At 40.5% G+C, this 16998-nt stretch overlaps 1 protein-coding gene across 1 annotated transcript in view; it reads right to left on the bottom strand.

The window, feature by feature from the left end:
• Positions 1-16998, bottom strand: part of Crppa (CDP-L-ribitol pyrophosphorylase A) — a 291765-nt gene that overhangs the window by 102101 nt on the left and 172666 nt on the right. The window contains exon 9 of the mRNA XM_059279633.1: positions 1053-1184. Coding sequence (XP_059135616.1) covers positions 1053-1184 — 132 coding nt within the window. The remainder of the gene's footprint in view (positions 1-1052; positions 1185-16998) is intronic.

Raw genomic sequence — 16998 nt, 5'->3', positions numbered from 1 at the left:
CTGCCATGTCAACTGCTGTTATCACTATGCAGGTCTTGTTTAAGACAGCCATAGTGTTGAAATTTCATGGGTGCAGCTGTCCTGCCATGTCGGGAAGACACTATCTAGCAGTAGGTACCCTGGTCCTCTGGCTCTTAGAATCTTTCCTCCCTTTCTTCCACGATTCTTCCTGAGCCTTGGGTATAGGGCTTTCATCACAGATGCATCAGTTGTGGCTGAGCATGTGAACTGTCTTTTCAGACTTAAGGCCTGATCAATAAGAGGGAATTTATGTCTGACACTGTAAGCCTAGTCGGCTACCTGTGGATGGACCAGTCATGGACCCTAGAGATAACCTGCTGTTGCCATTCTAATAAACAAATAGAGTCTCTAACTGTATTCTAAATAGTTATTCTCTCTTTTACCCACAGATAAGTGCAGCTCTCACCCTCATTAAGGAAGTTTGTTTTTGTAACTGATGTACATTGTTGCAGAGATCCATAACTGATCAAACTGCAATCATCTTTTCTCTAAAACATTTCTTTCTATTTTTATTTTCATCCTATAGTTGAGAGGTTAGACCTATCGCAGCCATGAAGAGATAAGTCTGATAAGTCTGTGTGTGTGTGTGTTTGTGTGTGTGTGTGTGTGTGCAGGTATGGGAGTGTACGCATGCTCTCCTGAGAGCAGTACACATGTGGAAGACACAGAGGACAATGTCCAGTGTCAGCCCTTTCCTTTTGCCTTGCATGAGACACTGTCGGCTGTCTGTCACCATGTGCGCCAGGCCAGCCGGCATAAAAATTCCTGCAGAGTCCCCTGTCTCCAACTCCTATTTCTCGTCAACGGTATTATGGTTACAGACCCATCATATAACACCAGCTTTTAACACAGGTTCTTGGGACTCAAACTCAGCTTTTCACACTTCTGTGCAAAAGCGTGACCTACTGAACCCTCCCCAGCCCCCGCCATCATTTTCTGTGCCATCAGCATCCACTTGCTTTATCAAAATCATATTCCTACCGTTAGAAGTCTGAAAACACGCATTCTGGAAATAGTAACGCCGTTCATACCTGTGAGTAGTTTATCAGGAGTCCACTTAATAAAACATTCCTTTTTTTCACTTCCTTTGCCAAGTCCCTGATCCACCTCAGGCTTTCCATCTTCTGAGTGGGCGGGACGAAGGTGAAGTCTAGGCAGTGCACCTGCAGGGCACAAGCACAGCGTTTCTCTTCAGCATTCCTCTTGGAGAAAAACGAAACACAACTGCCATGTTCTATTAATCTGTTCATTCATGTTAATAGTTCCCAATGTCTTTTAGGCAATAAATACTGAATAAGTGGATGGTGCCTCCTTTATAAATATGAAATAAATGCTCAATGAGAATACATTGAAAAATACAAAATGCTACCATTCTGTTACAAATCATACCAGTTTTATAAAAACATGACTGTACTAATTAAGTTTAATTAATGATCTATAACAAGGTTCATTATTTCTTAGCCTATGAAAAGCTAATAATATTAAGGGAAGTAACTTTGTATGGTATTTTAGAATATCTGACATCTCTAATAAATAATTATCTATGTCTAACAAACCCCAAGCAATTTTTTTATGGAACATTGTTTTTAGCAAGGTTCAAATTTTGGAAAATATGGCATTTTGGTAGGGAAGAACTCAGTTTTCTTGAAGGGGCTGGCCACTGGGAGTTTGAGCAGGCCCCAGTGAGTACATGAGCAACACAAATTGGACTTGGTATATTTTTTTCTTTTGTGGGGAAGGCAAGAGGGTGGGAGGGTAGATCTGGGAGGAATAGGAAGTGAGTGTGACTGCCGTGTATTGTGTGAAATTTGCAAATAATCAATAAGAATACTATGTTAAAAACATAAATAAAAATTTAAAAAAATAACTGAAATTTAAAGGATCCCAGGTTGAGCTTTCATTAATTCTACAACTTGTTATAGTTTTTTCCAAGATAAATGTTTTTTTGTTTTTTGCAACAGGGTTTCTCTATGTAGCCCTGGCTGCCCTAGAAACCACTCTGTAATCTGGACTGACCTTGAAATCACAGAGATCCACCTGCCTCTGGTTCCTGAGTGCTAGGATTAAAAGTGTGCACCACCACTGCCTGGCCCAAGATAATTTATTAAGTGGAAACATAACACAGTGTTCTTACAGGAAACTGCCTAAATGAGTAGTTCTCAGCCTGTGGTTCACAACTCCCTTTGAGTCAAATGATCTTTTCACAGGGATCATCTAAGACCATTGGAAAACACAGATATTTACATTATGATTCATAACCATAGCAAAATTACAGTTATAAAGTAGCAACAGAATGATTTTATGGTTGGGGGTCATCATAACATGAGGAACTGTATTAAAGGGTTACAACATTAGGAAGGTTAAGAACCATTAGCCTAAATGATGAAAACAAACACCCATGAGTAAATGTATATGTTTTTTGAAAGACCTAATTCAAAGTAATTTTTTCAGAATTAGAAACTTCCCTATTACATATGCTTACTAACCAGAGACACTTTAATGTGTACCCCACCCTCATGCTCTTCTATGGAAACTGCCCTCTGCCCTGCTCTCGCACAAGGAAATACATTTCCTAGTAGGCATTTTATTATGTTCCTTCTATAGCACACAGGAAGGAGGTTTTCTACCCTAACATTGCATTTTTCTTTTCCAGGGAAGAACATTACATGAAACCCTTGCTGTTTCTTTCACGGCTGCGGATTAAGCCTAGGCCCTCACACATGGCGAGCATGCACACAATCAGTGACTCATGTCCTAGCTCCTATAATGCTCATTTTAAAGACACTGATTCAATGATTTTTAATAGATATTAGTTCAATAGTTATTCAATAAGAATGTTTTAGAACTTGTCATTAAACATAGTTAATTGAAAGTAGGTACATACAGAAATTTCCTTTAGAAATCTAAAATGACATAAATACAATTATATGCCAAAGAAATAACTTTAAAATGACATTCCACAAAGAAACTAAAAGAAAAAAAAAGCAAGAAAAGTCAATGTTTTTCAAGAAAATTAAAAGCAGAAAGGCTTTCCAATGAGTTTTGGCAGCTGACAGTATGGGAGGAGATGATGTGACCTTGGAGCCTCGGGCTCTCCTTCTCCTACCTCTGCTTCCCTGGAACGTCATTCAGGTAGAATTTCAGCGCTTAGCTCCTGTCTTGTGAGCACAGCATGGCCAGAACTGTAAATGCACTACAAATGCCAGACTTCCCACCAATGCAGTTTAGCTTGTTAATCGGGGTTTGGAACCCAAGCCCTCCATGCCCACTAGCTACAGCAAGAGGTGTCGGTTCCTAGTTAGAAGTCCTATAAAGGATGGCTCAAAAACCACATTAAAGTTGATGAATTAGAGATTCCTTTATATCATTGATCAAACGACATCTACAAAGTCTCCTTCCCATGGATTTGTAATATTGAGTGAACCCAAACTGCTAGTCATAGGCTTACAAACAAAAGGCAATCTAACTTACCAAACTGTAGACAACTGCACAAATTGCAGTCACGGACAGAACATAGAGTCAGGGGGTTGACTAGCAGGTACAAATCTGCTCCTTAGTCATGATGGCAGAGACTGTACACCTTGGTGCTAAACCACCTTGCCTGAAAGACTACGCCTGTATGATGCTTAAGGCTTCAAAATTTGATTAAACTTTTAAATATGTGTAAGTACCAGTATCACACAAACACTACGAAATGCTTCTGGCTTGCCATGGTCCCGCCACAGCCTGGGTTCAAGGTCTGAGACAGAGAGGGGCATGCATGTGAAGAAACAAAGCAGTATCTGACCACCAGATGAGTTTCAAACAAGTGGCCAGACCCAAATAGCTCAAGTCATCTTTACTTATATTTCAAAAAGAAGCATGTTTTTCCCACCCTCCAGCATTAACTTCTGGTAAAAACAAATATGTCAAATATGTTTTTCAATCAACCTTTATATCAAAACAACTTTTAAACCAAAAACAACATTCAGCATTTTGCTAGCTCGGCTGAATATTGAGTCAGGCTCATCCTGTCCTTACAAAGCTAAAAAGTAATAAACGTAGGCACACATTTTCCAGAACTACAACATCATTCAGAACTGAACAAAGCATATTTGTAGAAATATGGGTGATCTGGCACAGACTGATTACATAGAGTTAGCTTGCACTTCTTCAACTGACTATTAACTTTTCTTGCCTCCGATCCTGTCAGCACTGAATCAGAACAGGTCCTGGGGTCTGGGGTGACACCTAGTATTTCCAGATAAGAAACCTGAGAAGTATCAGTTACCAAAGAATTTTAAGGGAAAATATTTGAGAAAAAAATGGGGTTTCCAGGAATGACCACATCTGTCCAACACATGACTGACAAAGTGATACTGAAAACCGCCAAGAGAATCGTCAACATTATGAGAGAGGAGAGCGTACAAGGCCATGTGGTCCCAGTAGTATTCTGTGCTGTCCTGAAGTCCACTGGTTCTTGCCTCATGGAGACCCACTGGACAGGCACTCATATGCTGATCCAAACGAAACTAGGCTACATGGCTCCCAACATCAGCTAACATGTCACCCGTAATTAATGTGTCTGGAATGCTTTGCTTTTGGAATGAATGACCTGGCCAACATAATTGCTCACCCATTTAAGTATATGAAGAGTAATTTTTTGTTTAATATAAATTTTACCAAATACTTTTCAAGTTTTTTAAATCTCATATTTAAAGAGGTGGGAAATTGTTCCTAGGGGGAATTTCTCAAATAGTAACAACATAAAGGTGCTTTAATTCAAATTATAGTTCTCATAGATATTTAAAATGCAGAAAGGAGAAATAATGGGAATGTGGATAACCTTACTAGAAAAAGGATGGTGGTCCTGATGAAAACAGAGCTCTGTATAAGAAAGCTACCAGGAAGTCAGCACAGCAGAAAATGAACCTGCCAGGGGCTGATGCATCTCTCTGGAAATTCTGGCCTGGGATCAGGTGCACAATTTTAGTTATCCTGGAAGAACAGAGGAGTCTGCTTGCCTCTTGAAAAGCATATGTTGAGGGCACTCTTCTCTTTTCTTTTGAGGTTATAATTTCCTGTTTTCCTTGGAAAACTGGCCTATGAGCCGATGTCATTTCCACACTGGCCAATACCAAACCACACTTACCAATACAAAGATAGTAACTGTTCCTACAAAACACACATTGCAGCAAAATCACTATGGTTGGAACCAAGAATGTGGTACAGTTGTCTCTAAAGTTGCTATCAATTCATGAGATGAGTCACCTGGAACTAGGTGATTGCTATTCCAACTACAGATCTGTAAAATGAAGAATGCCCAACAGCTAAGACATTATGTAACAAAACATAGTTGAAACATTCAGATTCCAACCAAGTAGATTTACTACGTGCTGAGCTTTGTGCTACCAACACAATAAACTCTTTTAAGAATACAGATATATATCATCAGGTTAATAAAATTTAACCATGAAAAGTAGGCTGCAACTCAATACTCATTTACCAGATATAAAGACCTGATGGTATTTAAAAGATGAGGACGATCTCCTACAGATGTCCTCACTAATGACATAATCTATTAAAAACAACCCTTTTATATTTATTTAGTTGTGCATCACAGTGCATGTGTGGAGTCTGAGGACACCTTGCAAGAGTTGGTTCTCTCTTTCCACCATATGGGTTCCAGGGATCAAACTCATATGGTTGGGCTTGGAAGCAAGAACTTTTACCCACTGAGCCATCCTGTGGGCACTAATGCCATGATTTTAAAAGCACATTATATTTTACATAGGACTATTAAAGTAGACCTTTTATTGATTTTTGTGTTTGCATGTTTTTTGAGACAGGGACTCACTATGTAACCCTGGCTCACCTGAAACTCCCTATGTAGAGCAGGCTGGCCTTGAACTCATAGAGGTCTACCTGCCTTTCCCTCTCAAGTGCTTGGATTAAAGATGTACACACTATTCCTGGCTAACTTTGAACTTCTAAAACACACCAACCACTTATATAATTCCAATGGAAAAATTCAGTTGGTACAAAATCACTAATGAATCTGATTTTTAAAAGCCAGAAAGGATTATATACAACTATAGCAAAGATTTGCAAAATAATCATGACAACTATGGAGAGATGTAAATGTTTTATGTTAATAAAACAAAATGGCACTTTGGGCAAGTACATATCCATTGAAATTTAGCAAAATATTTCACCAAGTGTGAGTCCTGAAAATGTGTAAGAATACATTAGCAGATACATATTTTTTAATCAATTCAGACTGTTCATTAACTCAAATATAAATTATATTAATAGTATGTCCTCCTTAGCACGGTATTTTCAAATTCTTTTACATGCATACATAAAGAAAGATGACGCTGTCTCCTTCTGCCCTACAGAAAAGACTTATTTCATTGAAGTAGAGGGTAAACACTTCTTTGAGTGAAGTAGCAAATGGCTTATGTATTTAACCTTGGACAGCTCCATGGGTGGCAAGGGCTCTGGCTCCCACTGTTTACACAGCCCATCTGCACCTCCTGCGTTATACACTCAATCCTACACATGCTTTAGATTGCTCGAATGACCTGCTAATATATCACTGGTCTCAGATGAATTGCAATTAATGCTTAATAGTTTTAAATGTAATTTTCATTCATCTCTAAAGACAGGTACTTTTACTAAAGGAGCAGGCCTGAATACTAAGTATAATAAAACTCCAACTTGCCATTCTTAAATCCATTGTTCATATTTCCAGGAAGGCCAAAGAAAGAAGTCAAAATCTGTAATATGAGGGGGAAAAGACTGTTTATTTGACTAAGAAAAAATTTAATTTTTTAGCTTAAATGTATCCAAATAACACATTGCTCAACGCCAAAGAAAAAGTGGAAAGAGGGTGGCCAAAAAGAGAGTACTGGTAATTATCAAATAAATGACTTAGAAAGAAACAGAGATAGACCAGTGAGTGTGACACAACAGATAATATAAAGTTATCCACATGTGTACAAAAAATAAATAGGGTAAATTAGGCTCAGCATAGCCAAAACGTGACTTTTCAGGAATGCATGGGACACATCTCACAGCTGGTGGAAACGGCCAGTGACCGAGAAGATCAAAGCATGGTTTATCTCCAAGATCAGAGGAAATCTTCAAAACCTTCTACTTGCGTCAACTATTTAAGAATTATGTGAAATCTACTAGTAAAAATTAATTTAATGAACTGTACTTTAAAAAAAAAGGGGGGGGGGAAGCAAACGAACAAGCATGAACATCCCCGCACCACCACAAGGAACTGTTTCACTCAGAGCAAGTTTCAATGTCTTCATGACGATCAAGACATAATTTTGATAAATGGAAACAAATTTAATTACAAACTATCAGGGATAGGCAGGCCAAATTATTAACAACTGGTTTTTAAATCTCTACAAACTAATGCTGATGCTAGCTGACTGGGAAATGATAGCTTCCAACAAAAAGCAGTAAATATGAAAAACATTTTGTACGCAACTTCATCTACACAAAGGTTTTAAAGTTTCTTTTGATTTAATAGTGTTAAAGAATAAGTGTTTTATATAAGTCCTGTTATAGTGGAGTGCACAGTGTTTTTCACATCCTTATTTGAGAGGTCAAAGTAACAGAACCAGAACTTTGTATTTTAGACAGTTAAGACAAAAAATTACAAGCTTTTACTAAAATTAATTTCTTCTAACTATTTCACAAGAACATAACTTTAGGGCTGAGAGGTTGATCACAGTGGTTAAAAGTATATGTTTCTCCTCCAGAAGATCTATAGTGAACAGCTTATAATAGCCTATAACACTTACTCTAGATGATCCAAGTCCCTCTCCTGGTCTACACAGGCATTGGCATGCATGAGAGGGAAGAGAGAGAGACAGAGACAGAGACAGAGACAGAGACAGAGAGACAGAGAGAGAGATTTTTTATATCAGGCTTTGAAATTTTTCCCCTGCACATAGGTTTGCACACCATGTACATGCAGTATCCATGGAGGCCAGAGTGGGCATCAGATTTCCTACAACTATGATTACAAATGATTGAAAGCCACCATGGGGGTGCTAGGAATAGAACCTGGGTCCTCCGGAAAGCAGCCAGTGCTCTTAGCTACCGAGCCATCTTTCCCAAACAATTCTTTTAAAGAACATAACTTGGCCACCGATACTACAAGAAAATGATTGTATGCATTACACACAAGTATTAACACAGCTGGACCTTCTGTAATAAATATTAGAAACAGAAGTGAAAAGCAATACTAGTCATTGATATGAGGCATTTTATATATAAATAACATTAATATTCATTTTATTTTTTTCCCTAGAGAAAACTATTAGACTATAGTTTTTAGTATAGTTAGTTACAAAGTAATTAGTTACAGGCATGTGAGTCTTTAAGAGTTTCCTATACCATGTGCATTCAAATATTCTTCCTCTTTCAGTGGGTTAGGCCTTGGGAAACATGCCTTAGGAAATGGAAATATCATTAAGTCAAAATGTATATAGTTAGTATCCCTAATCACTAGGACGCTACAGCTTAGCATCACAGTATGGTGTATGTATGTGCGTGGGAGCACGCTGCCAGTGCTGGGAGCAGGGTACAACATTACCAATGACACAGCCAGACAAAAACCAAACCACAAATCCAAAGTCAAAGAATGGCTTCTACTGAGTCGATAGCAATTTTCCATAGTCATAAAAAGTTCAAAATTCTCATGTCCAAATTTCTTAAGTTAGCAATATGCATATTTTTGTGACTTGCCAAAATTTTGTTTTATATCATAAAACTTAAAACTTGTCTGTAGGTGATCTTGATAAGAATTATGTGATTTTTAAAAGATGATTTTTTAAGACCATTCATCAATGAAAGTGGCTGTATGTATTTATGACATCAACTACAAAGTCCACTAGATACTGCCTTGAACTTGTGACTTGTGGGGAAAGATCCAGATGTACCTATCTATATTTTTTTTTACATATATACTGAGTTAATATGATTCAAAATGGAAAACAACATTAAATAGGCTTTTCAGAAGATACGATATCTGGATTATGGAGAAAAAAACCACAACATGTTCAAAGGTACAGAAACCCAAAATGCAGGTACATGGTACATATAAGCAACACTAAGAGTGTCTCCACAAGCATTTGGAGCCTTCATCTGAGGTACATGTGGACTCATCAAATAACATCAATCATTAAAATGTTTAATTTTGTAAATTAACCATTAGCATTTACAACCCCAATAATTTCAAAGACATTCTGTAGACTTTCATAATCTATCATGGAAGCACCCTGTGCACAATGGAGAAGAATGTGTATTTGGTTGTTGGAGGGACAACTCAGTATGTCTATTAATTTAATTTAGGGGACAATTAAGACTGGTGTTTCCACATAAACTTTCCCGGTGATCCATCCACTGCTTGACATGCAGAAGGTATAATAATTCCCTACTACTGCACTGCATTTCCTCTTCTTTCAGATCTATTCATACATGCTTTATATACTGCAATGCTTTGATGCAGACTATAGATGTATTTTCAAATCCATAATTTTGCTGAAATGCCTCCTTCATTATGATTGATGCCATGATGTTTGACAGATATTTAATTCAAGGAGATGATCGATAGGTTGCTACTACTGTCATCTTGTTTCAAATTTGTGTTTTTTCTCTTAAATGCCTTTCAATTCAAACTGTCTCTCCCCACATTGCCTTCCTCACCATATGCCCCTCCCCATTCCCACCTTATTCTCTCATTCCTATCCCCACAATCCTCCAGTTCATATAAAAAAAAATCTATTCTATTTCCCCCTCCAAGGGAGATCCAGGTGTCCCCCCGAATTCCTTCCTATATACCTAACCTCTATGGGTCTGTGGATTGTAGCTTGATTATCATTTACTTAACAGCTAATAGCCACTTATAAGTGAGTACATACCATATTTGTCCTTCTAGGTCTGAGTTAACTCATTCAGGATGATTTTTTTCTAGTTTCATCCATTTGCCTGCAAATTACATGATGCCATTTTTTAACAGATGAATAATGCTTCACTGTATAAATGAACATTTCATTATCCATTCCTCTGTTGAGGGACATCTACGTTGCTTCCAGTTCCTGGCTATTGCAAATAGAGGAGCAATGAACATGGTTGAGCAAGTGTCCTTGTGGTAGGATGAAATGTCCTTTGGGTATATGCCCAATAGTAATACAGCTGGACCTTGAAGTAGGTCGATTCACAACTTTCTGAGAAACCACCATATTGATTTCCACAGTGGTTGAACAAGTTTGCACTCCCCCCAGCAATGGAGGAGGGTTCCCCTTTCTCCACATCCTCACCAGCATGAGCTGTCACATGTGTTTTTGATCTTAGACATTCTGATGGTATAAGATGAAGTCTCAAAATAGTTTTGATTTGCATTTCCCTGATGGCTAAGGATGTTGAACATTTCTTTAAGTGTTTCTCAGTCACTTGAGATCACTTTGTTAAAATCTGTTTAGATCTGCATGCCATTTATAATTGGATGATTTGGATATTGATACCTAATTTGTTGAGTTCTTTATATATTTTGGATATTAGTCTACTATCAGATGCAGAGCTGGTAAAAATCTTTTCCCATTCTATAGGCTGCTGCTTTGTACGAGTGATGGTGTCCTTTGTCTTACAGAAGCTTTTCAATTTCATGAGGTCCCATTTATTAACTGTTGATCTTAATGACTGTGCTATCAGTTTTCTGTTCAGAAAGCCCTCTCCCATGTCAATGAGGTCAAGATTAGTCCCCATTTTCTTTTCTATCATGTTCAATGTATCTGGTTTTATGTTGAGGTCTTTGGTCCATTTAAAGTTGAGTTTTGTGTAGGATGATAATTATGCAATTATTTGAATTCTTTTATATGTACACATCCAGTTTGACTAGCAGCATTTGTTGAAGATGCTGTTCTTTTTTCCAATGCATATTTCTGCCTTCATTATCAAAAACCAGGTGTCCATAGGTTTGTGGATTTATGTCAGGATCCATTTGATATCTGCCTTTATGCCAATACAATTCAGAGAAAGAAGTATGTGTCCCAAAAGTTGGATATGTAAGATTGAATTCTAGAAAATCTTTAATTTCTTTATTTCTTTCTAATCCCATTTTTCATTCCATTGAGAGTTGTTTAGTTCCTTGAGTTTGTAAACTTTCTATTGTTTCTGTGGCTGTTGATTCCCAGCTTTAATCCATGGTGGTCTGATAGGATGCAGGGAGTCACTTCATTTTAATTGTATCTGTTGAGACTTGTTTGTGTCTGCATCTGTGGTCAATTTTGGAGAAAGTTCCATGAGGTGCAGAGAAAAACATATACTCTTTTGTGTTTTGGTGAAATGTTCTGTTAACATGTCAGGTCCATTTGGTTTATAATACCTGGTAGGTCCAGTATTTGTTTAGTTTTGTCTAGATGACTTATCTATTAGTGAATGTGGATACTGGTATCTCCTACTATCAGTATGTGAGTGTCAATATGTTATTTAAGCTGAGGTAGTGTTTCCTTTACAAACTTGGGTTCCCTTGAGTTTGGTGCATAGATGTTAAGAATTGAAATGTCATCTTGGTCGATTTTTCCTTTGATGAGTATGTAGTATCCTTCTCTGACTCTTTTGATTTGAAGTCTATTTTGTTAGACATTAAAATGGCTACACCAGCTTGCTTCTTAGTTCCATTTGCTTGGAATATCTTTTGCAACCCTTTACCTTGAGGTAACATCTCTGATGTTGAGGCATGTTTCTTTTGTACAGAGAAAGATGGAACCTGTTTTTGCATCCATCCTGTTTGTCTGTCTTCTTGTTGGGAAATTGAGATCATTGATAGTGAGAGATATCAACGACAAATGATTGTTAATTTCGGTTATTTTGTTGTTGTTGTTGTTGTTAGTAGTGGTGGTGGTGGAGAGAGAGAAAGAAAGAGAGGAGAGAGAGCATTTTCTTGCTTTAGACTTTGCTGGTCTGAGATTATTTATTTTCTGTGTTTTCATGGGTACAGTTAACCTCCTTAGGTTGGAGTTTTATTTCTAGCACCGTCTGTAGGGCAGGATTTATAGATAATTTATAGATAGATAGTTTAAACTTGGCTTTATCATGGAACATCTTATTTTCTCCATCTATGATTGAAAATTTTGGGCTGGCATCTGTGGTCTCTTCGAGTCTGCAGGACATCAGACCAGGCCCTTCTAGCTTATAATGTCTCCATTGAGAAGGCAGGTATAATTAATTCTAATAGGTCTGCTTTTACATGTTACTTGGCCTTTTCCCCTCACAGCTTTTAATATTCTTTATTATGTGTGTTTAGTGTTTTGATTACTATGTGGTGAAGGGACTTTGGTGTTCTGTATGTTTCTTGTACCCTTACAGGCATCTCCTTCTTTAGGTTAGGAAATTTTTCTTTTATTATTTTGCTGGAAATATTTTCTGTGCCTTTGAGCTGTGTTTCTTCTCCTTCCTCTGTTCCTATTCTTCCTAGATTTGGTCTTTTCGTAGTGTCCCAGACTTCTTGGATGCTTTGTGCCAGTATTTTTTTAATTTAGTGTTTTCTTTGACTGATGTATTCATTTCTTATATCATGTCTTCAATGCTGAGATTCTCTCTTCCATCTCTTTTACACTGTTGGTGAAGCTTGCCCCTGTAGTTCTTATTCAAATTTCTACATTTTTGTTCCAGATTTCCCTCAGTTTGTGTTTTATTGATTCTATTTTCCTTTTCAGGTCTTGAACTGTTCTTCTCATTTCCTTCCACTGTCTCTGTGTTTTATTGGATTTCTTTAAGGGATTCATCCATTTTGTCTTCAATCTTAATATAGGCAGTTCTAAGGTCCTTTTCTTGTACTTCAGCTATGTTGGGATGACCAGGGCCTGCTGTGCTAGGATAGCTGGGCTATGGTGGTGACACGCTGTCCTGGTTGTTATTGTGTTCTTAGGCTGGTGTGTAGAAGTCTGGATTTGGGGCGATTCTAGGTCTCGGTGCCGATTTCTGGATTTGTCTTTGTTGGGTGGGTGTTTTGTCACTAGGTTTCTGTTTCCTCTCTGGATTTTTAGAGAGTATGATGGCTGTGTGTTTCCCAGTAGAAAGTTGGCTTTAGACCTGATAGTTGTGGACACTGGGAGTTCCAGGTAAAATGTGTTTCTGGGTATTGGGAATAGGGATAGACTAGGATTCTGGAGGAGTTCACAGGAGGGAGAAGAGCAGAGTGTCCCATCAGGATCTGTTTATTTCATCTCCTAGGAATCTGGGGAGACAGTGAAAAGAGGTCACCCCAGAGGGTTTGATATGGCACTGGAAATGAGACTAGGGGTTGTTTCTAGAGGAAAGGAAGGAGAGGGGAAGATCTGCAGACCGCATACCTGCTTCCCTGGCAGGAGTCTGTGGGTTAGCCGGCAGTGCCTGCTGGAGTTGGGGGCTGGCATAAAGCAACAAGTGGGGAGAGAAAGGATAGGAGGAGAAGGTCTGTGGGATCCACAGACGGTGTGGGCAGTGGGAAAGGGAGGCCGGGAGGGGACAGTCTGTGAGATCCACAGACGGTGTGGGCAGGGGAGAAGGGAGGCCGGGAGGGGACAGCCTGTGGGATCCACAGACGGTGTGGGCAGTGGGGAAGGGAGGCCTGGAGGGGACAGTCTGTGGGATCCACAGGAGGTGTGGACAGGGGAGAAGGGAGGCCGGGAGGGGACAGTCTGTGAGATCCACAGACGGTGTGGGCAGGGGAGAAGGGAGGCCGGGAGGGGACAGTCTGTGGGATCCACAGGAGGTGTGGGCAGGGAGAAGGGAGGCCGGGAGGGGACAGCCTGTGGGATCCACAGGAGGTGTGGGCAGGGGAGAAGGGAGGCCGGGAGGGGACAGTCTGTGGGATCCACAGGAGGTGTAGGCAGGGGAGAAGGGAGGCCGGGAGGGGACAGTCTGTGGGATCCACAGGAGGTGTAGGCAGGGGAGAAGGGAGGCCGGGAGGGGACAGTCTGTGGGATCCACAGGAGGTGTAGGCAGGGGAGAAGGGAGGCCGGGAGGGGACAGTCTGTGGGATCCACAGACGGGGGTAGTGGGGAAGGGAGGCTGCAGAACGTGTTCTGTTGCAGAGCTGGGGGTGTGACTGGGAGATTCAGTTTGGAGGAGAGAGAGGAGGGTGTGGTGAAGATCTTCAGTCACCTTGCCTGTTTCCCTGGTCTGCTCATTGGTGTGTTCATATGGAATGTCTGCTGGTGTTGGAGGCCACGGATATTCAGATAAGTTGGGGGAAGAAAAGTTGGGGAGAGGATCTTTGTGGTCCATTGGGGATGGGGTCAGAGAGGAAAGGGAACCTGCAGCAGGCGTTCTGCTACAGAGCTAGAGATGAGACTGGGGGATTGCATCTGGAGGAACAAAAGAAGTGTGGATCTGCTGTGAGCCTACTTGTTGCCCATGTAGGAGAGGCCTTTTGGTTAGCAAAGTGTGCCTACTAGGATTGGGGACTTGGACAAAACAACAGTGGGTGTGGTTAGAACAGGAAGGATCTGGGGGACTCCTAGAAAATAGGAGGGGCAGGTCTGGCTGTCACAGGTGCCTGCTGAAGAGCTGGGGATGAGACTGGAGGGGATGAGACTGGAGGGGATGAGACTGGAGGGCGGATCTGGGGGAACAGAGGAGGAAGTCAGGCTCCCTACTGGTCTTCTGAAGGCATAGCCTGTGGGTCAGCAGTGAGTGCCTGCTGGAGCTGGGGGCTCTTTCCCTGTCCTGCTCGGCTGGTGTGGTGCTGACTAGTGTTGGAGGCTAGGATGAAGGGATGAGTTGGGCGAAGGAAGGCTAGGAGAAAAGATCTTTGTGGTCCATCAGGGATGGAGTCAGAGAGGAAAGGGAGACCACAGCAGGACTTCTGCTACAGAGCTGGAGGTGAGACTGGGGGATTGGATGTGCAGATGTAGGAGAGGTGTGGAGCCACAGCCAGCCTACCGGTCGCCCCGGAAGGAGTGGGTCCTCCACAGTGTGTTTTTAGTAGGTCCTTTGCTTCTCTGGCTGCTTGCTTTGTGACTGAGAGGCTTCTCAAGTGGTATTATATTTTTGTAGATCTATCAAAGCTTTTGCTTTGGCTCTCTATGAGCATCAGGTACACATGTGGTACACAGAGATGAATTCAGACAAAACACCTATACATTATTAAAAAAAATACCTTGGGGTTGGAAAGACAGTTGTGTAGTTAAGAGCACTTGTCAGCCTTGCAGAAGTCCAGGCTAGGTTCCCAGCACCCAGCACCCAGCTCTGACACCCATCTGTAACTCCATTTCCAGGAACTCCAGTGCCCTCTTTGGACTTCCACGGACACCAGGCACAAATGTGGTGCACATATATATATACATACATGCATACATGCAAAACACACACAAATAAATAATAAAACTGAAATTTTGTTAGGTTTTTGATTTGTGGTTACCATGAAGAGTGAACAAAACATAACAGGCTAATGACAACTTTGATCACAAGAAATAATTCAAAATTTAAGCTTCCCCAGCTTGAGGTTTTGATGCCACAATTCACAGTTTTTATATCGCACATTCCTTAAATGATTGTAGGTATCACTTGTGTCAGAATCTTTATGTCAAAATCAAGTGCATTATAGAACACCATCCATTTTCCACTCAGCCACACAGGAAGTCCCAGGGCACAAGGGCGTGGGCAGAAATACACCCCAAATCCCTTGTTGCTGTATAACAGGGCTGGTCTCCAGCGATTCCCAGTTCAGTCCATCGTCTGTCTGAAACTTCATGAGCACTGCCTGTAAGGCATTCATTGCTCCCACATCTGGCCCTCACCAGAACTGCCTATTGAGCTCTACTTAAAAATTCTAAGCTCTCTTCAGCCCATTTCCAGTTCCAAACATTTCTGAGCAACATCATTGGATACAATAGCTATGACTTTACCTCCTACTATCAATTGTTGGTGTTATTTCCCTTTTAGTATATAGCCACCATAAGCAACTGGCTTGGAAGGGGTAGAAGTTTCTGGCACATGGGTTTGGGAAATTTAGTCCACAAGCAGCTGGCTCCACTCTTCTGTGTCTGAGCACAGGGAGTGCACCAGGGCACACCAATGACCTAACTTTCCTCAACTAGTCCCAACAGCTTCAGAACAAGTTGACCAGCCCTTAACACATGAGCCTTTGGAGGGCCTTCCAGATGGACACTGCACTGCACACTGTGTGTGGCTGACCTAGCCTGCAACAGCTATTTGTGAAGAGCCCCTGAGGCTTGCAGAGCTGGAGAGACTCTCCCACTGGACAGGGATGACCTGCCAGTTTCCTGTACAAAGAAGTTAATTTTAGACAAAGAACTTCAGTTACTTCTTATATGAGAGTGTTCTAGAATGAGAATGTTCTATTAAATTATTTTTAAGATTCCCTTTCATTCTAATGATAGAGGTCTCAATGACTCAAAAAGGGCAAGTATTGACATTACCGATGCACCTTATATGGGAAGGCAGATTGAGAGTCAGGCTGAGTGTTGAATTGGGGATAATGGTATTTATGACAATCAACTCTCACAACTGCTGTGAGGATTAAAGGGGATCATTTATTTTTAAAAGAGAATGGTGACTCATTTTTTTGATAAGTGTCTGTTATGACTAAGTTGATATAATTACATTAATAATATGCATTAGGAGGTAACATTTGTTAGAAGGGTTCTGAGAGTTATAAATGGAGTATAAATTCCATCTCTTCCAAATGTGAAGAGCAAGGAACACAGGATCACCATTGAACTCTATTGGTTCCCCAAGCGGGGAGCTCAGTCATAATCACACACACTCTGAATAAGTTAGCCAGTGGTGCTCTTTCCGAGTATTCTAGATGAGTACTCTATGAGAGGGCTCAAGGACTGTATGCGACTGTATGTGACATCCAATGCTGTCATTCACAAACAAGAGGTCACTAGTAAGGATGCAGGGGTGGGGGAGGGGTGGGGGGATGAGGGTGTGGGGATGAGGGTGTGGGGATGAGGGTATGGGGAT

Source organism: Peromyscus eremicus, chromosome 14, assembly GCF_949786415.1.
Source record: "Peromyscus eremicus chromosome 14, PerEre_H2_v1, whole genome shotgun sequence".
In the NCBI taxonomy this organism is placed as follows: domain Eukaryota; kingdom Metazoa; phylum Chordata; class Mammalia; order Rodentia; family Cricetidae; genus Peromyscus; species Peromyscus eremicus.
This window is presented reverse-complemented; position numbering and strand designations above follow the sequence as displayed.